Source organism: Cavia porcellus, unplaced genomic scaffold, assembly GCF_034190915.1.
Source record: "Cavia porcellus strain 051 isolate PalLab524CR breed Dunkin Hartley unplaced genomic scaffold, mCavPor4.1 scaffold_28, whole genome shotgun sequence".
NCBI classification, from domain to species: Eukaryota; Metazoa; Chordata; class Mammalia; order Rodentia; family Caviidae; genus Cavia; species Cavia porcellus.
The window spans coordinates 51480966-51499815 of NW_026947511.1; the positions used below are offsets into that span (position 1 = coordinate 51480966).

Genomic DNA, 18850 nt, shown 5'->3' on the forward strand with positions numbered 1-18850 from the left:
CAGGACCCCCCGCAACTAGGGTTTGCTGACCTGCTTGCTGGCCAAGAATTATCTCACGGCCAGCTTTCACATGGAAAGGCAGCAGGAAAGCTAGAGTACTTCTAGGTTTTATGTCTGGCTTCGTGAAAGGATAGTTCTACTTTCCAGGGCTTTGGGGAAGAGGAGTCTGGTGTTTATGACTTGCTTGGAGGGGAATAAGGTTGAGGAAGACAGGAGGGCAGAGACGGTCAGGGAGACACTTTCTGTCGGCCCCTTTCGGCTCCTTCCTTCAGCCCTCAGCAGGCCAAGGTGCAGGGTGCACGGTCCTGAGCCCCCACAGCAGGATGCCTGAGTGCAGACAAAGGGCCACTAGCACATTGTGGGCATCTAAAGTTGACTGTGACTTCTTCCCTCTAGGACTGGACTCTCCTGTCCTTCCTCTGCAGATGTCCCCAGGGCCAATAACGCCCAAATCCCTGACCTCTGCCTTCACCTCAGGTCCTCTCACCGGGTGCCTGCCCCACCAGGGCTCAGCTTCCCAGGCATACACGGTGTTTTCTGACCTCTACCTTGGCACACAGGGCTCCTGCCTGTTGGCCCACCCTGCAGGGAGGCACCCCTGGAGCCTCCTTTTCTGTATCCAGTGAGTCTTTCTGGAAGGCTGCTGGCCGGTCCTGCAGGGCATCATGTGCTTAAAATGGAGTCTGAATCTATCCTTGGGCCGTGATGCCTCACTAACTTGCACCTAACAGAATCCCTCTTGGATCCTTTTCCGATCCTAATTGGACCTGAATGTTTCCTCACCAAGTCCCCAGACCCACCCTCTTCCCAACCCCACCTGCCTCTTCCCAATTCCATTTCTCAAACTGAACCCCAATGCACTGTCCATGGAGCCCCAGCCTTGGTCCCTGCTCAAGGGACCAGAGATTGCACACTTCCACCTCCCCAGTGCTTCACTGTGGGCCCTGAGTCAGCCCTGGGGATCCCGAGCCTGGCCCAGCCCCCACGGTGGTGGACAGGATGCCTGCTGCCTGGTACCAGAGGGTCAGAGGAAGCCAAGGCCTCTAGGGCTCAGTATTTTTATCAGCCTAGGAAACAAGAGACACAGAAGCGGAAACTGTGTGGTCAGAGAAAGTGAGCAGCCTTTATCTCAGGGGAACCCCCATCGGGGCTGGGGGCCAGACACCAGGGAGGACGTTGAGAAGACGGAGGTCTGGGGGCCCAGGCACCAAGGCCTCACTTACTTTGGTTTTATATAACTCTTGCAGAATGGGAAATTATGTAACCAAGACCTAGGAGAGCCTGGGTGGAGGAGTGAGCTGGGGACCCGTTTTCTGCCACTTACTTCTCACTCAACCCCCACCTGGCTCAGGGATCTGAACCCTAACCCCCTAGTGTGCCACGCCGGGGCTCTTTGCATGCCACTTCCGAAATCTCCCGCCTGCTAGAGGAACCGGATGGACTGGGCTGCTCACAGTGTGAAGCGTCTTCTCTGAATCACAGCAGCTTCCTCTCACAGGCCCTTTTCCCCAGCGCCCCCATGCTCCTGTCTGCCTGGTCCCCTCCTTAACTACAGGCTGCCCTTCCTGTCCCTCATCAGTTGCCCCCGCAGGGTGGCCTGCTCTGGCCCGAGCGTGGTGACTACGGGGCTCCTCTGACCTGAGGCACAGCACCTGCCCCTCAGCCTGCTCTGAGCCCTGCTGTACCCAGGGGAACAGCAGCAGGGCTATGTCTACAGTCTCCGAGCTGCTTCCAGGTCTGAGCCGCATGCTTCCTCCTCCCTTCCACGGAACCCCAGGCCTTCAGTCCCAGTTCCTGGGAAAGGCGATGTCTGTCTCAGAGCTGAGTCTGGGCTGCCCTGAGGGGAGGCCCCATTCAGGATGGCAGGGGTGGTGGAGGAGCTGGGGCCTGGCCGGTGGCACCATGGAGGTGGAGGCGGGCTGAGCAGCCCCACGAGGGTGCGGACCTCTGGTTGCCTAAGACCAGATAACCCGGGTTACATAATCTGGCCTTTTCCTCCTCCTTCCCCATGCTAATTTTAGCCACTGAAATTCTGCTCCCCGAAGGGCTCTTCCTCCATCCCTGCCACTTCTATCCTGTCCTCCGCAGCCTTATGATCCCCCCGGACACCAGCGGCCCCCCAACTTGGCTCATTCAGTGACTCAGCAAAGGGGAAGCCCTGTGTTGGGGGACCGGGTGTTAGGCGGGGAGGAGGATGTGGTTCTGCTTGGGCAGCGAGGGGTGGGCGGGAAATTGGTTCTGTTCCCCTTTTGCCTCTGTTCCCACCTCTCACTCCTGCGGCTGCAGACTGTGGGGTGGGCAGGACCCCCACCCAGCAGGGCAGAGCAGGGCAGGGCGAGGCGGAGCCCACCCAGGCCCAGGGCCCACGGGGCTGGCCCTGTGCATGACATCCCAGACCGGTGTGTAGGAGCTGCGGCTTTCGGCAGGAGGGTGGGGAAGGCGATGTCATGGGCGGTGAAAACCATAGCAGTGGAAACAGGCAGAGGAGCCGGGAGCGAGGCTGCTCCGAGCGGTCTCACTTGGAAACGGCGGAGTTGCGTGGCAGGCAGAGGCCCACGCAGCTGCACCGCCACCGCTGCAGTTCCGCCCCACCCGCGGCACTGCCTGTCCCTCTCCGGCCCCATCCCCGACCTGGCGTCCTTGCTGCACCCCCGGGGTCACTTGAGGGCCTCGGCGTGGCGATTCAGTGCCTGAGACAGCGCCGTCACGGCCCCCATCACGCGGCCCAGCTCCTGGGTCTCGATCTGGCTCCGGAATCGCTGCAGGAAGCGGTCGGGGTGCCAGCGGACCTGCTGGACCCGCAGGTACCGTCGCAGGGCGCCCCGCTCCTCCGAGGGGGGGCCCCTGGCCACCAGCGCTGCGGCCATGGCCTCCGGGTCGCCCCCGCCGGGGCAGGGCCAGGGCACGTCCCCAAAGCGCCACAGGCTGCTCCGCTGCACGCCTCCTAGCCCGGCCCGCTCCGGGCCTCGTCCTTGATCCCCGCCGGCCTCCCGCGCCCTTCTGGCCCGGCTCAGGCGCAGCTCGGCCTCCTTGGCCCGGGCCCGCTCTTGGAAAAGGCGCTGCTCCTCCTCGACCTGGCGCCAGGTGTGCCTGGCGCCCTCGGCCCGCGGGGGCCTGCAGGGCGGCGCTGCCCGCTGCTGCTGCTGCTTCCGGGCGTGTTCCCGCGCCAGGCGATCCGACCAGGCTGAGAAGGACTCAGGGTCCCGGGGGTCCCAGGAAGCATCATCTGCAGGGAGGCCGAGGTGGGGGAGGTGGGCTGTGAGCATGGGAGGCGGGACGTGCATAGGTGCCCGGCGTGGGGAGCCATGCAGTGGGCACGGGCAGGTGTCCTCACCTTCAAACCTCCCGATGACCTCCTGCCACTCGTCCTCCAGCTCGCCCTGCAACTTCTGCCTCCATTCCTGCTCCTTGGACGCTTCCTCCTCTTCCTCCTCTTCCTCAGAGTCCCAGGGAGGCCCCCAGCCCAGAAGTTGTCCAGGGGTCTCCCCATCCTTGTTCTTTATTCCCATGGCAGAGGGACAGCGACTCAGCAGTGGCAGGAAGAAGGCTGTGTAGGCTGTCGGGAGAACGGAAAGAGGTGAACTTCCTGCGACTCGGGCTTGGCGCCCGGCTGCCTGCCGTCCTGAGCTCCTTGGTCTCCCCTGACAGGGAGGGAAGCCCGGCTACTCCAGAGGATGAGCAGGGAGAGCCTGCAAGGCCTTTCGGGTAACTTAGCGAGATCTCATCTCAGAACAGAAAATAAGAAGAGATGTAGCCTTAGGTTCAATCTGCAGTATCAAAAAAGGGGGGCCCGCATAGCATAGACAATAATCCCCCGGACAAATATTTCCCAATAGTTCATGCGCACCATGAGTCTGTGGTTCTTTGAAACCTTCTGGCTCGTACCCTCAACAACTGGTATGCTCTGCGCTCTGCTGTGTAAAAGGACATTTTCTGGCCCTGACTCCAGCCACCTAGGACAATGTCAAAATCCTGTGTCTTCCACTCCTGGGTTGAAAATATTGTCACTAACATCCCTTACTGAATTTTTCACCCAAGACTATACATCAGACGAGCAAAAGATCGGAATCGTCCACCTTGTACCCATTCACGTATACAAGAATATTCCCTGTCACTTCCGATCAGTTGGGTAAGACACCTGTTTGCAGGGCAAGGTTCCTACCCCCGGCTTACACAAGGGACGCTGGGGACCAGCAGTGAGTCTGAGCCTCGGAAATGGGGCCGACAGCAGAGCAAGCTCTCTGCAAAGACTGCTCACTGAGGAGGGCTGAGGGCCGGTGGCGGCCTCTCCTGGGGGCTGGGAGCAATTAGGAATGGGAGCACCCTTCTCCCTGAACTCGGACCCTGTCCAGTGTCTGGTCAAACTGACCTAGCGTCATCGCCGAGCCCAGGCTCACCACTGTGGCCAACTGCCTCCTTCAGCCGGGGACAGAGGAGGCAGGGGAGGTGGCCCGCCTTCCTGTAGACCTACTTTCTGTCCCCGGGTGGGAGGAAATGGGCTGCAGCCGTGAAGCCTTCGGTTGGTAGTGCTGGAAAGTTTAAGGGATGGCATGGGGAAGGGCTGCTCCGTCACTGCCAGGAAGGCAGGAAGACAGAGCGCCCCAGCCTGGGCTACTGAGGTTCCCCCACCCCAGCATGGTGAGGCAAGAGCACCCCACTCCGCAGTGCTGCTGCTGCAACCAGTCACAAGTCCTCCTAACTCGTTCCACCCAGAGAGCGCCTGTCCTGTCTTCAACTGCTTAGTCCCACTGGGCTCGAGAAGGGAGGGGTGCCCAGGCTTGCAGGGGGGTCTCACTCAGGTAAGAAGGAGAAGGCTTCTGCCTAGAAAGAATGGTAAGCAAAGCATGGTACAGAACACTAAATGGCCACTACAAATGATGTGTGCGTGTGAAAAATCTGGCTGCAGGGCTGTTTATAAGATGTGATCACAACAGTCCAAGTGAAGAGATCCAGCCTGGGGTGCCCCTACAGCACAGGCTGTTCAGAAAGCTGAGGTAGGAGGGGCGATTGAGCCCAGGAGCAGAGGACCTCCTGAACAACATAGGAAAACCCATCTGAAAAACAAAAATTAAATAAAAAAGTTAAAAAAGAAAGAAAAGAAAAAGAAAAACACCAAATCCAGTGTTTGAAAAAAAACGAGAGTGGAAAAATTCTAGTTTTTAGGTGCTGGGGTGGTAGGTGTCTTTTTCATTTCAGTTTTATTTAATTGCTATTTTAATGTGACAGTGACATAACTAAGATGGGTTTCCTTTCCTTTTTAAGGAATAACTGCTCAGGATGAACAGACTGCTGCGGCCATCCCAGTCGTGTCTTGGCACACACAAACGCACACAGAAGACCAACAGACGCAGACACGCGGTCGTCCGCTGCTGCCCGCACCGCCTGGTCTCACTTTTCGTGTTCAACACCCCGTGTATATTTTCCACGAGAATATACGGCCTACTTCATTCTTCATGATGACTGTGTAGGGTTCCACTGCGCAAAACAAACAACTCTCCCCACTCCTCACTGACAAATTTTGTTTCCAAAGCCTTCGGTTTCACACATATATCTTTGTGGACTTGTTAGAGTTTTCTTTTCGTGTGGGGTAGATTTTCAGAAGCGGAATTTCTGAGTCAAACATATACCAAAAAAATAAAAGAAAAGAAAAAAGCAACAAAACAAAACAAACCCAAAACAAAACCACCCAGGGCAGCACGTGTCTGTGTCTAATCCCTGCACTCTGAGAGGTTGAGGCCAAGAGGCCAACTTGGGCAATTTAGAGCCTCAGCAAGATCCTGCCTCGGGATAAAAATAAATTCTCAAAAAAAGGGGGATTGATGGTGGCTCACGCCTGTAATCCCAGCACTGGGGAGGCTGAGGCAAGAGGATCGTTGTGAGTTTGAGACCAGCCTGGGCTACAAAGTGAGCTCAAGGCCAGCCTGAAACTGCATAGAGACCCTGTCTCAAAAAGACAAAAAAAAGTGTGTGGGGGGGATTGAGATGTAGCTCAGTGCAGAGGCCTTGGGTTCAATCCCTAGTGCTGGAAACAAATATGTAAGTCCCACCCCCTGCCAGGGGACTGAACCCCGGGCCCAGGCAGTGGGCTCCAACCTAAGTGCTGGAATGACAGGCGTGTGCCACCAAGTCCATCTGACATCACTTAAAAAAAGAAATAGAACCACCCACAGCCTTCTGGGCTCAAGTAATCCTCCTGCCCCGGCCTCCTGAGTGGCTGGCAGTACAGGGTATGTGCTGCCACACCCAGCTTTGGAAATTACATTTTGAGTCAGGCGTGAGGCAGAGCTCTTTTTTTCTCTACATGAGCCAAGTGTTCCATCATGTATTACATATCTCATCACTCTCTAGTATTTGAAATGTTAGTATCAATTTAGCAGTAAAGATCAACTTTTCTCAATGTTCATTAATTACTATATTTCATACAGGAAAAAATAAAAATGAAAAAATTTTGTGGAAGGAAGAAAAGTTTACTTTGTCTTTGTGAGGGAAGTACTGCCTTCCCCTAATGCATAAGACAGGAATTCTACTTCCAGGGCACTGGCACATTAATTGGAAAAAGGACACACTCTTCACCTTTCCTTGTAGTGCTGAGGATTGAATCTATATTCTCTTCGTGCTAGGCTAGAAACACCTCAACCCCAAACACACTTTCAAAAAGGTCAGTGTTGGAGCCGGGTGTGCTGGCGCATGCCAGTCATTCCCTCACTCAGGAAGCTGAGGCAGGAGGATCTCTGCAAGTTTGAGGCCAGCCGGGGCTACACAGCAAGACCTTGTCTCAAAAAAGCAAAAAGCTGTGCTGGGCTGGAAGGGACCCTAACACTAAGCAAAGTGAAAATCAGATAAAAGGAAGGCAAGGGGCCAGGAAGGAGTCAGCCTGCCAGGAAGGATGATGTGCCGAGGGTCATGGAAGACAGCGCCTCCTCCGGCTGCAGTCACGGGGTCCTGTGTGCAGCAGGACCCAGGGCTGGAAAGGGGAGTGGGACCCACCTGGACGCTACGGCAGCTCAAAGTGGGCAGCGGGTGGGAAATGCCTGGTACAGAACTGCAGCGCAGTGAGGGTCATGTCAGCAAAAGAAAAGCAGAACAAAACAGAATAGGCTGGCGCTGGCTTTTACTGCTTTTACCAAGAGTGTGAAAAAATGACCTCATTTTGCAATGCCAACTCTCGGTCTGTGGAGAGAACAGTTACCGCCTGCCCAGGGTGTGTTTGTTCAGGGTCTCTGCTGGCTAAGGACACTTACCAGGAGGTGCCAACTTTTAAAAAGGAGTCACCAGAAGTCCAGCAGTTGAGTGCCTTTTACTAGAGTTTTACGGGGTGTGAAATCTGGCCCGGCCTCTCCAGCGGGCCTGGCACTTCCTCTAGACCCACCAAGGGAAGCTGGGAAACCGGCTGGCAAAGACCCTGGTCACAATTCAAGGAAGGTGTTTTCATTTCACCGCGGTGGGCAGTGGAATAAAGGCGCCGGCAGCGGAGGAGGCTTCTGGACTCCGGACTTAGGAGGCCCCCTGGTGGCAGGAGTGGGGAGAGGCCGGAGAGGACAGCGGGTCCAGAGAGGGGGCCAGAGGCAAGCTTCCCTCCGGGACAAGTTCCTGAACCTGCTGGCATTCTTTCTTGGGGTGCTCTGCTTTATCCTAGCTAACATTCTGCAGCCAGTCTGATACCTGTACTCGGTAAACTTCCTCTTTGCTTTTAAGTTAAAAAAAATGCAAGTACACTGGGCATTTCACACGTCAACAGAGTAAGGAGTTGTAAGCCAGGCATGGTGGGACACACCTGTCATCCCAGCACCCAGGAGGCTGAGGCAAGAGGATCGTGGCGAGTTCCAGACCAGCCAGGCCTACAAAGTGAGCCCAAGATGAGCCTGAACTGCAGAGTGAGAGCCTGTCTCAAAAGACTAAAAAACTTCTGACCTTAGCAGGGGCGTTGCGGAGGAGGGGCTGCCTGTATACAGGTGTGGAGGGTGGACAAGCGGCAAATCAGACCGAGTCCGTGCTGCTCCTCACACCTTGGGCTGTGTCCTCGTGTCCCTCCATGAGGAGCCCTCTACTCTAGGTGGGAAAAGGCTTTCACCTTTGCGCATGTAAGAAGGGCCACACCTCTCCCCAGAGCTGCTTCCGCTGTGTTATCAGCGGTCCCACAGTCTGGGTCCCTCAAGGCAGCCCCAGGAAGCAAACTCTTGGAATAGTTTTGGTCTGAAATGCCTGAATATTGGCATCAGTAAGATAAAAACAAATCATAGAGAGTCTCACTTCAGCTCTTCAGGTCAGGTTAGGTTTCTGTCACTACATGAGTTTTTTAGAGACTTTGTTTTTTTGGTACTTGGGATCGAACTCACGACCGCACGCTTGCAAGGCAAGTACTTATGCTTCTGAGCTAAATCCCCAGCCCCTACTATGTGAATTTTGGTGTCAGACTGATGAAAACTGATTCCCAGAGTGGTTTTAAGTTTTGAAACTGTGCGTAAGGGGGTTTAGACTGCTGATAAGGACTGGAACGACAATCAATAGCCTCCATGGAGTGCTCGCTGTATTCAAGCCTTCCAATCATGTCCTGTCACCTGGTCTCAAAATATACTTGTCAGAGCAGGGGTACTTTGGACATGTGTAAATCTACAATGTTAACACAGACAATGAAGTTACAGTCTGCAGAAGGAGCACAGACACGCTTGGAGGCGAGGCTGCCTGGGACAGGGTCCCTTTCGTATCCTTAAACAGCTGGGTGACTTTAGCAGATGACTTGACTTCTCTGTGCCCAGCTCCTCCCTGGGATGGGGTCAATGTCAGTGACTCCCTCACAGGGCTGTTAGGAGGATCGGATGAGTCACTTGATAAAAAGTGCCAGGCACACAGCAAGCACTGTTGTTACATTAATCTTACACATGGGCAAAGTAAACCTCAGGAAAGTTCAACAACTTAATACACAGCTATGAAGTGTGGAACTGGGGCTGGGTGTGGTGGTGCACACCTGTGATCCCAGCACTTGAGAGGCAAGAAAGAAAAAGAGTTGGAGCTGGGATTTGAACCTGGGCAATCCAATCACCGAGCCTACCTTCTAGGATGTGTGTTGTGCTATAGGCCAGTAATGAATCAAGAAGCAAAGTAGTTATCAATGTAGCAAGAGATGAAATTTAAAGACTGTTGCCTCAGTAACATCAGACCCTGCTCTCCACTGGCGAAGGTGGTCAGGGCCCTGATGAGAAGCAGCTGCAGGCAGTTGAGTTAGGAACTAAGATACAGTCAGAGAGAGTCTGGCCTCTCAAGGAAGGCAGCACAAAAATCAAGACATCAGAAGTGAGGCTGGAGGCGCATCTCTGAGGGAGGCCAGGCCTGCACGCCTAGGAGAGGAGCAGCAGCTTGGGTTAGACTGTCACTAGCACCACTTGGTCCAGAAAATCAGGACAGGCAATGAACGCCCAGGTGGGCGAGCAAAGTGTCCGGTCTGTGTCTTGTCTCTTCCCGAAAATACCTCTGTTCTTTCCACCTATCATCACTGTGTGCCTCCTTTCCCTATTGGATCCGCTCCCCTTGTACTTATGATCCTACAGGTCGAAGGAGTCTGACCCCTGTCGTGTGCGCAGGCGCACTGCATTGTGACTTTGCTCGATAAATTACCCCGCTGAAGAGCCTCCTTTCTGGTAGCATTTGGGACCCCTTCTGGAAATCTAGGAGCTGTTCTTCCCTCCTTATTTCCGACAAACTATCCTAATTTCTCCTTTGGTTCACACTGTTCCTTTATGCGGCAGGCCCACGATCCTGGCACCTCTGACATCTCCCAGGTGGACGCTACAGTTCCCCTGTACCCCAGGCACCACGACAGCCGCAGCCGAGGGTCAGGAAGCTCCCTAGGTCCCACGACCCTCTCTGCCTTCCGACCAACCGGCCGGAGGCGCAGGACGCCGCCCCTCCCCGCGGCACTCACCGTCCGGGCCCTGGCGCGCGGCGGCATGCAGCGCGGTGTCGCCGCGCCGGTCCTGGTGGGCCGGGTCGGCCCCGAGGCGCAGCAGCAGGCACAGGGCGGGCGCGTCGTGGCGGGCGCAGGCCCGGTGCAGGGGCGGAGGCTGCCCGGCGTCCACGTCCAGGCCGGGGTGCCGCTGCAGGAGGGCCTGGGCCCGGGCCAGGCGGCCGGCGGACAAGTAGCGGCGGAAGCGGCGCTCGCGGCGGTGGCGGCGGGAGGCGGCCGAGGCCATGGCGCGCGCGGGCTGAGGAGCGGGAGAGAGGAGGCGGCGGTCAGGGCCCGGGGCCTGGGGGCCGCTCCCCTGCTTTATTCCCGCGTCTCCTGCTCGGGATCCGCATGCTGACCCTCGCCAGATGCGGGGCTTGAAGACATCTCGGGATGGCTCTGGGGTCACAGATTTGTTAGTGTGAAATTTGAGAAAAGCCTACAAAATTGCTTTAAGGCTCAAGAGCACAGGTACATTTTTAATCATGGACTTAAAGAAAAAGCCATAGGACCTAATGGAGAAAATTTGTACCCCCAGAAATTTGAATTTTAAAAAACCACCATTTCGAATAACGATCTAGAAACTGAATATGATGTACCCGCGAAACAGACGTAGAAGCTTCTTCTTCTGGGACCTGGAGGGAAGGGTTACTCATCAGACCTGCCCCCCGCCCCCGAGAGCCTCCAAAGCTGTAGGCCCAGGCTTGAGTTTAAGATGCTCGGAGGAGGGAGGCGGGGAGGGCGGAAACACTCCAGGCTGGCGGAAATGCGTACTTGTAGGGCGGAAATGAACATCGAGGCGCATGACCGGATGTTCTTCCGCCCCGACCGGTTGGTTTCTTGATTAGCCTCCGGGAGGAAACCAAGGAATCTAAAATACAGGGTCCGCCTAAGGTAGGAAGTCAGGAAGAGAGGCAGGGGAGAAAAAGGCAAGGGAGAAAGGAGGGTGTTTTCTTGTTTTTAATGTTTTTCCAGGTCCCTCCCAACTGAGAGAGGGAGGAATGGTTCAACGACGTATGGAAAGATGAACAGGGAAAGAGAAATCAGACAGATTAAAGACGGTAAAAATCACAATGGAAATGGAAAACCAAAAAACTACAGTGAGGCCAAGAATAAGGAGTGATCGAAAAAGAGCACAGAGATGGAAATATATTATGAGAACCATAGGACAAGGCAAGTGAGATAGATGTAGGCAGAGTTTTGAACTTGGAAAACATAGATTAAGAGGTAGATGAAAGAGAGGTAAGAGAGAGAGAGAGAGATGAATATTGGGAGAACCCTACTGTAAATGCCCACCCCGTGCCTAGTGCTGGAAGTTCAGAAGTGCTCCTGGCAGCAGGCTGACCCTCAGAGAGTTTACAGTCCACTGTGTGAGGCAGAGGTTTCTTAAAGGTGTCAAAAATAAGGGCCACTTTGAGAAATTCCAAGTGAAGTTTAGAAGAAGAGGAGAGGGCAAACTGATTACTATATGTATGTATATTTTGGGGAGGGGGGTCTTTTTGAGACAGACTCTCACTATGCAGCTCAGGCTGGCCTTGAGCTCACTTTGTAGCCTAGGCTGGTTTTGGACTTGCAACCATTTTCCTGCCTCAGCCTCCCAAGTGCTGGGGTTTACAGGGGTGAGCCACCACACCTGGCTTGATTACGATGTTTGGAAACACTTGGTGGTCCAGGACGAAATAAGTACAGTGTACCCAAATACAGGATGATAGTTCATGTAACTAATGAGATGTTATTTGTCATATTTTCTCATTTCTGTATAGCAGGAGATATGCACAGCATCTGTGCACACACTACCATGATACGGTGCGAAAGATGGCTTTACAACTCAGGCTGCAGCATATCCTATTGGCTTGCTGCAGGATTGCAGGCTTCTCAGAGGTTTGGCACTGACAAGATTTGTGAAGGCCAAGTGGAGGAGACAAGATGAATCCAATACGGAAAGCATTGATGGTCAGCCTGGTGCCTTTACCTGCTTTCTGGATGCTGGCCTTGCCACAACTACAACTGGCCGTAAAGTTTTTGGAGCCCTGGAGGGTGCTGTGGGTGGAGGCTTATCTGTCCCTCACAGGACCGAATGGTTCTCTGGGTATGATTCAGAAAGCAAGGAGTTAGGGGTCAGAACATTGCAGATGATATGCGTTACCTACTGGGAAAAGACCAAGATGCTTAAGGAAACAGTTCTCTCAGTACAGAAAGAACCATCTAACTGCAGACATACAGGAGGTATATAAGAAAGCTCATGCCGTGTGACACAACCAAGTCCATGAAGAGAAGCTGAAGAAGTTAAAAAGATGGAGTGGAACTGTCCAAAAGTGGCCCTTGCCTAGAAGAAAGAGGGGGTAGCTCAAAAGAAGGCAGTCTTAGGGGCTGGGGATTTAGCTCAGCGGCATAAACACCTGCCTTGCAAGCAGGCAGTCGTGGGTTTGATCCCCGGTACCAATAAAAAGGAAAAAGGCAACAACAACAACAACAACAACAAAGGCAGTCTTTCTCAGAGCTCTGCGGAGAGTTAATAAACAACAGTTCTATGACGATTTTCAGATAAACGCCAACAAACTTACTCATTAAGGTACTCATTAACGAGAGGCATGGGGAGAGCGGGAATAGTGAAACACTTCTGCAGTTTCAGCATGGGGAGGCTGAGGCAGGAAGGTCCTGAGTTTGGGGCCAGCCTGGGTTACACAGTGAGACCCTAGAGAGAGGAAGAAAGTGAGCCTGCTCAGAGTCCTCTTTTCCTAGCGCACATTGCACGACGACATTCTTAGCTTTTCACCCCATTCTCATCTCCTCTGCCTCGCATGCGACCGGCGGTCCAGTACTCCTGCTACCAAACAGACGCTCCCCTCCTCCCCCCTCCCCTCCTCGCTCTGCCCCATCCCTGGCGCTCAGCATTGGGAGGCTCCTCACCTGCCGCCAGAGCTTAGAGCCTGGTTTCTGCTGCCCCCAGGTGGCCCTTTCGGGTACTGCCTAGGTGAGAAGTGAGCGAAGAGGACCAGCATCAATGGTAGGATCAGATTGGGGGAGACACCCTTGCAGGAGGCTGAGTGAAGAGGGGAGCACTAAGACCCAGGAGTAGTGAAGGCCCGTGGCACCGAGCTGAAGGGGGAGGGGCGGGAGGAGAAATAGATGCTGCGGGCGGGGGGAGCCATCTGGTACCTCGGTCAGCCTCAGCAGCATCACCCTTAACGGCGGAAATGGCCAGCCAGTCCCAGGGCATCCAGCAGCTCCTGCAGGCCGAGAAGCGGGCAGCGGAGAAGGTGGCAGATGCCAGAAAGAGTAAGTCTCCTCTTTTCTCCTGCGGCAGCCTGGAGAGGAAACGGGCAGAGGTTAGCAAACCGGGGGTCCTTAGGAAAACCCGAGCGAGAGGGGGAGTCGGGAGGTGCTTGGGAGGAGAGGAATAGCAGGTGGTAGCATCGGGCAAGCGCGAGGTCCTGTACAAAACAAAACGAAAATCCTGTGCTGTGCCTGCTTGGCCCAGACAAGGCCGAATAGTGTCCTGGAGGGCACTGACCTGTATCACACTTTGTGGGGGCCCCCACCCTGTCTTCTGCGTTTAGGGAAGGCCCGGAGACTGAAGCAGGCAAAGGAGGAGGCGCAGATGGAGGTGGAGCAGTACCGCCGGGAGCGGGAGCAGGAATTCCAGAGCAAGCAGCAGGCGGTGAGCTGGGGATGGGGTGCCCAGCCCACTGGGGTGTGGACAAGTGACTGGACAAGAGAATGAGGTGGCGGGGGGGCTAAGGGGTCCTTCAGGGACCACAGCGTCGGTGAATCATTGTGACAACGTGTAAGGGAGGCCTGGAGGGTTTCTGTTTTGCTTTTGTTTTTGCTTTGAGGCAGGGTCTCACGGTGTAGTCCAGGCTGGCCTTGAACTTGCTTGTGTAGCCCAGACAGGGCATAAACTCACGGTCCTCCTGTCTCAGCTTCCTGAGTGCTGGTATCACAGGCTGTGTTGGCGAGGCTGGCGTCCAGCTTGTGGGGGCAGGGCAGGAGAGAGTGGGGATTTTACAGTCTGTTTTAGACAAGCGGCTGGGTATCAGGTCTTAAGAGAAGAGGGCACTGTTGACCTGTTTGGTATCTGGGTAGCACCGGGGATGGGTTGAGGACATTTCTGAAAAGGCTTTCTTCTTGCTCACACCAAGTCGGGACATTTCTTTCTCTGTCTCTGCTTTTATCTCTCCTTGTCCTCCAGGCCATGGGCTCCCAGGGGAACCTGTCCGCGGAAGTGGAGCAGGCCACGAGGCGCCAGGTACAGGGCATGCAGAGCTCCCAGCAGAGGAACCGGGAGCGTGTTCTGGCCCAGCTCCTCAGTATGGTCTGTGACGTGAGGCCCCAGCTGCACCCCAACTACCGGAGCGCTGCCTAGGCTCCACCACAGGGCCTGCTCCTCATGCAGCTTGTGCCCCTAAAGAAGTCCCCCAAGCCCAGGGGATGTCCCTCGCTTGACATGCACCCGGCCCTGGGTTCGGCTCTCACCTCCTGAAAAAGTCATCTACCGCCGTCATCTTGGTCTCCTTTCCATTCTGTGGAAGTGCTGGGAGGCAGCTCCAGCCTCCCCTGAAAAAGTTTTCAATATTCTGGGCAAACTCGAAGCTCCTCATGCTTTAGTCTTCTCTGGGACCTTCCACAGTGAGCCACCTTACCCTCACCTCGTAGCACAGAGAAGCAGAGGCGCGGAAAGCACCTGACTTCAGAGTCTGGAAGACCAGCTTCCCTGCCAACCCTGCCGCTTGCCGGCTGAGCAGCTCGGATGAGCTGCCTGACCCGGTCCTTTGTGAAACTGGACCGATTCTGCCTTGTGAGGCTGGTGCAGTGGTTAGGAATTATTCTGTAAAGCGCCTATCATGGTTCTTGGGAGTCCCATGGTTCCTTGGGGTTCAGTAAATGGGAAACCCAGATATTATTACCACCCTGCGCACCTGCCAGAGCCTAGGGACTGCGGTTTCCTGGCTTTTCCCAGAGCCTCTCCAATTTTGTTCACTTTGTGACCCTAGTTATTCCCAGGAGAATTTATTCTTCTCTCCGAGACTTTCGGTCCCTGGAAAGATGGTACGGTGACCTCTCTGTTACAGTTCCAGGCAGACACTGCATCTCTTCGCTTCTCTTTTTGTCTCTTGGAAGCCGGCCTTTATTGGGTTTTCTCCTTTTTTTTATCCTGCCACAAACTACCAGACGCTCACTGGTCCCTGAGATCTGAGGTGATGTTGTGCCCCCATCCGCATGGCCTCCTTTCTACATTCTCTGCCTACTGATTTCCCTTCGTAACAATAAAAAGCTGTCAATAAAATAACTGGGCAAATCGGTCGGTTCGTCCCAGCAGCCTCTTGCCGCCTCCTCATCTCTCGTTTTCACTCAGTGTCGCGCTCTGTTGCTGCGTTGTCTAAACATCACAGAGGACGGTCCTTGAGGTTCATTGGGGGAAACAAAAGCAAGTAATGCTTTGTTTTCCTCGAATGACAAGTGTGTGGTTGCTTGTTTGGGAACCTGAGTTACTTTCCTAACACCCAAAGTTCAAGGAGGAAAGGTTCATTGTCACTCAGTTTGTAGAGGGAGGTTTCAGTCCAGAGTTGGCGGCAGGGTGCATGGCAGGGGGCACCGCAGAGGAGAAACAGTTCATGGCAAGCAGGGCAGGCGGAAGGCAGCAAACAGCAGGCCAACAACGGTAGTGGCTCTTCTTTCCTGTATATTCCTTCTGGGCTGCCCGCCCTTAGCGTGGTAACACTCACACTCAGGCTGGGGTACCAATCCCAGCACCACATACCCTGGATCCAGCCCCTCGGAAAACTTCACCTATGACCCCATGAGGCTTTGGTGGGTGAGGCAGGGAGGCCATCTCAATACAACTACAAGTGGTAAATTGTTGGGCGCAGGCGCTCACATACTCCGCCTGGGACTAAGGACCACGCCAGCTTCCGCAATGCGCTACGTCCCTCTCTAAATTAGCCACCCCGTGCGCACCTCGTGCTCACTCCGTATTCGCCCCGTGCTGACTCTGTGGCAACCCCTGATTGGCCACAGCTGGGTATATTAGCCAGAGCCCGCGTCTCATCCCAACCCTGCCTCCTCGTAGCAGCCTGTGATTGGTCACGGCCGAATATATAAGCCAGAGCCCGCAACGATAAAGGGGCAGTTACCTGTTACCCACAAGAGCGTCCTCTGTCTCATTGGGGGGCTGTGCCAGTCAACTGGTGGCCTGTACGGGGAACGCTGAGACCCTCTCTCCGACGGAACAGAGACGTTAACAGGTAAAACCGTCAAGCACCGATAGCGGGGGCTACGCGGCGGGCGGGGGCTGACAGGTTCGAGGAACTTGTAAAGAGAGTTCCGGGGGCCGTAAAGAGGCCGGTTTTGGGGGCGCCGTAAAGGGGCGCGGGGACTAAGCTGTCCCCTAAAGAGAAAGAAAAATAAAGATAAAAATAAAAATAAAACCCCAACTGACAGGAGTTAGACCCCTTTGGGCAGTAGTGAGGAGCTGCCTCGCAGACGCCTCTTGTCGTGACCATATAAGGGCTGGCGCCATGGCGCTTGGTTACCATCAGGCAGAATCCTCTTGCGAGCAATCTCGTGAGCCCAGTGTCGCAGGCGAGGCGACCACACCCAACCCAGAAATAGAGGACTCGTCAGATAGTGAAGAGGAGGAAGAGGTACACAAAATGGTGGACGCAGCGGCCGCCGGAAAGGAGGAAGTTAGACACCCAAAGTCAGGCGAACTCAATTAACAGAATTGGTAACTATTTACACCTGATCAACCTCAATTAACAGAATTGAAGATCATTATAGAGGTCTTTAAGCAATACCCACAACCCTTTAACTTACTCTCAGACTTACATTATGTCGTCAATGCCCTGCAAATGTTAGAGATCTCGGGCCCTATCAGGGAATCCTTTTCTGTTGTTTGAAGCCACCACAAATATGACTTTTCTAAATTGCTCCACCGCAACCTGTTATATGTTACAATGTTGGGATAACAGTACACTTTCAGCTGTTGTTATGCAGGTACTCCAGTTCGTACCGATTCCAGTTATGACGGACCCAGACGAGTTTCCTGTGATCCAGCTCGGGCCAACTCTCCAATTGGCTTTCATAGAGGAATGGGCAGGAATAGGGGCTCTGGCTACCATGACTACATTTGCCGCATTCGGCAGTCTACTTCTGCTCTGTTGGATTCGCAGACAAAGGAATAGGGACAAAGTAATTATCAAACAAGCATTGCTGGCCGTAGAATCTGGTCAAAGCCCGACAGCATGGCTCGCCATGCTGTGACGCAGGTGTGGAGCAAAGCATCGCAGGGGGTGTCGTCCTTGGCCAGGAGACACCCGGGTCTCCAAGTCGATGAGCATGCGGGTTGGGCTCATAAAACAATACTCCCGCCCCCTCCAAAAGAGCACCAACGAGTAGTGAGGCACTGTCATGACTGCAGCGTGACACCTCACGAGGGGCACCGACCCCTGGAGACCCTGCGTCAGTTATAAAGAAAGGGGGAGATGTTACCCACAAGAGCGTCCTCTGTCTCATTGGGGGGCTGCGCCGGTCAGTAAAGACAAAATGTTGGAACAAGCACTCTTTATTCTTTTGTTTTGCTTTATAATACTTGAAATTTGACATTGTGTATTGTCACCCCTGTTATGTAAACTCTTAGGTTCAGAGCTGTTCACTGCTTGTCCCCAGTTCCTAGGATCCCACTTAGCACAAGTGGGCAGGTGATTAGTGCTGTGGAATAACTTACATGCAGGGCTGGGGAAACTGGTCTTTTGTGACTCCCTCTTTGGATCAGTTATTTTTCTTCACGACCCAAGAGCTTGAACCAAGGAGGTAATCCATAGTGTGTGTGCTAGTGGTAAGAAGGGAGGTAATAGAGAATTAAAGGTGTTTACACCCTGGCTGTCACACTGTTATATTGCTTTGGATACATTGTTTTACTTCTCCAAATCTATTTGCTTGTCTAAAAAATGGATACAGTGGTTAAATGATTACCCTAACAGGAAAAGGGCCAAACACCTGTCAGTTTTAAGCAGCACATCTGACTTCTGCAGCGTGTACAAAGGGGGATGTCAGATGTTTCATTTATGAAAAAATCCAGAACTGTTGTGGCGGGACTAAAGAACATGCGGTTCCAACTGACAATTTCATGGAAAGCAGTACAGTCCTCAAGCCTTACCATTTTTGTTTGCTTTCTTTTTTTGAGACAGAAGCTCGCTGTATAGTTGAGGCTGGTCTTGAACTCACTATGTAGCCTAGGCAACCTTGAGCTCGCCTAGCCTCATCCTCTGGTGTGCTTGGATTGTAGCAGTGCGCCACCACGCTGGCTTATTTAGTTTTATTTATTTTTTATTTTTTTTTTTTAGCAAATCCATCACAGGGGTAGAAAAGCACCCCTCAGTACAGACTCTCCTCAGACCAGGCAGTTGTTTGTCAGCCTGTCTGTAGGACTTAAACTTATGAGATCGATTGTGAGAGCCAATGTCTCATACAAAAAAGCTCGAGAGGCATTTCAGTCTTTAAAGCTTTGCTAGCTCCTTACAATGTATGTGGTAGAGTCAGACCCATTTGAAAACTTAACAAATGTGCCAGAAAGAAACTACCACAACTATTTAGTTTTAACACTGCAGGCCGATTTTTGTTCCTGATGCACAGTCCTTGGTCTCCTCCTAAGGGCACGAGCTGCATCAGCCCGTTTAACTTTGAGCAAAAGCCCCTGGACCATGAAGCGCGCCTCACTCCTGACAAACGCGTTCCTGACATAACGTTTACTCGGTCCTCAACTGGGGCCAGACGGTTCTCCCTGCGCATGCCCAGCGATCCTCCGGTCACCTTGACCACCGCGACAAGGACCCCGTGGGAAACGCTGGTTCCCCCGCCGCGCTGTTTGTGGCTCGCCCATAGAGGGGTTCACAGTGAGAACACATGAGG

The 18850-nt window shown here is 53.8% G+C and overlaps 2 protein-coding genes, 1 long non-coding RNA gene, 1 other non-coding gene and 1 pseudogene across 6 annotated transcripts; 3 read left to right on the forward strand and 2 right to left on the reverse strand.

Annotated features, from left to right (window-relative positions):
- Nucleotides 1-1097: 1097 nt before the first annotated feature.
- On the reverse strand, nt 1098-12964 carry Nfkbil1 (NFKB inhibitor like 1). 3 transcript variants are annotated; one of them, XM_063239214.1, is made up of 5 exons: nt 12851-12964; nt 12505-12635; nt 9920-10199; nt 3335-3556; nt 1098-3226 (listed from the first exon to the last, which is right to left on the reverse strand). In XM_063239214.1, the coding sequence occupies exons 3-5, from the start codon at nt 10185-10187 to the stop codon at nt 2658-2660; spliced, it is 1059 nt and encodes a 352-aa protein (XP_063095284.1). In that variant the 5' UTR covers nt 10188-10199; nt 12505-12635; nt 12851-12964; the 3' UTR covers nt 1098-2657. The 3 variants fall into 3 exon arrangements, with proteins under 3 accessions (XP_063095284.1, XP_013012338.2, XP_003474032.2); XM_013156884.3 differs by lacking the exon at nt 12851-12964 and having other exon boundaries at nt 12505-12674; XM_003473984.5 differs by lacking the exons at nt 12505-12635; nt 12851-12964 and adding an exon at nt 10540-10718.
- LOC106028532 (uncharacterized) lies at nt 3518-6459 on the forward strand. The gene is made up of 3 exons (XR_002792182.2): nt 3518-3705; nt 4039-4129; nt 5263-6459. It is a non-coding gene; the product is annotated as an uncharacterized LOC106028532 (long non-coding RNA).
- On the forward strand, nt 10224-12511 carry LOC111757971 (large ribosomal subunit protein uL18-like; annotated as a pseudogene).
- A 92-nt stretch (nt 12965-13056) lies between the features above and the next one.
- Nucleotides 13057-15243, forward strand: Atp6v1g2 (ATPase H+ transporting V1 subunit G2). The gene is made up of 3 exons (XM_003473986.5): nt 13057-13219; nt 13501-13601; nt 14133-15243. The coding sequence occupies exons 1-3, from the start codon at nt 13138-13140 to the stop codon at nt 14304-14306; spliced, it is 357 nt and encodes a 118-aa protein (XP_003474034.1). The 5' UTR covers nt 13057-13137; the 3' UTR covers nt 14307-15243.
- Nucleotides 15244-18386: 3143 nt separating this feature from the next.
- LOC111757987 (small nucleolar RNA SNORA12) lies at nt 18387-18529 on the reverse strand. The gene has a single exon (XR_002792239.1). It is a non-coding gene; the product is annotated as a small nucleolar RNA SNORA12 (small nucleolar RNA).
- Between the last annotated feature and the right edge of the window lie 321 nt (nt 18530-18850).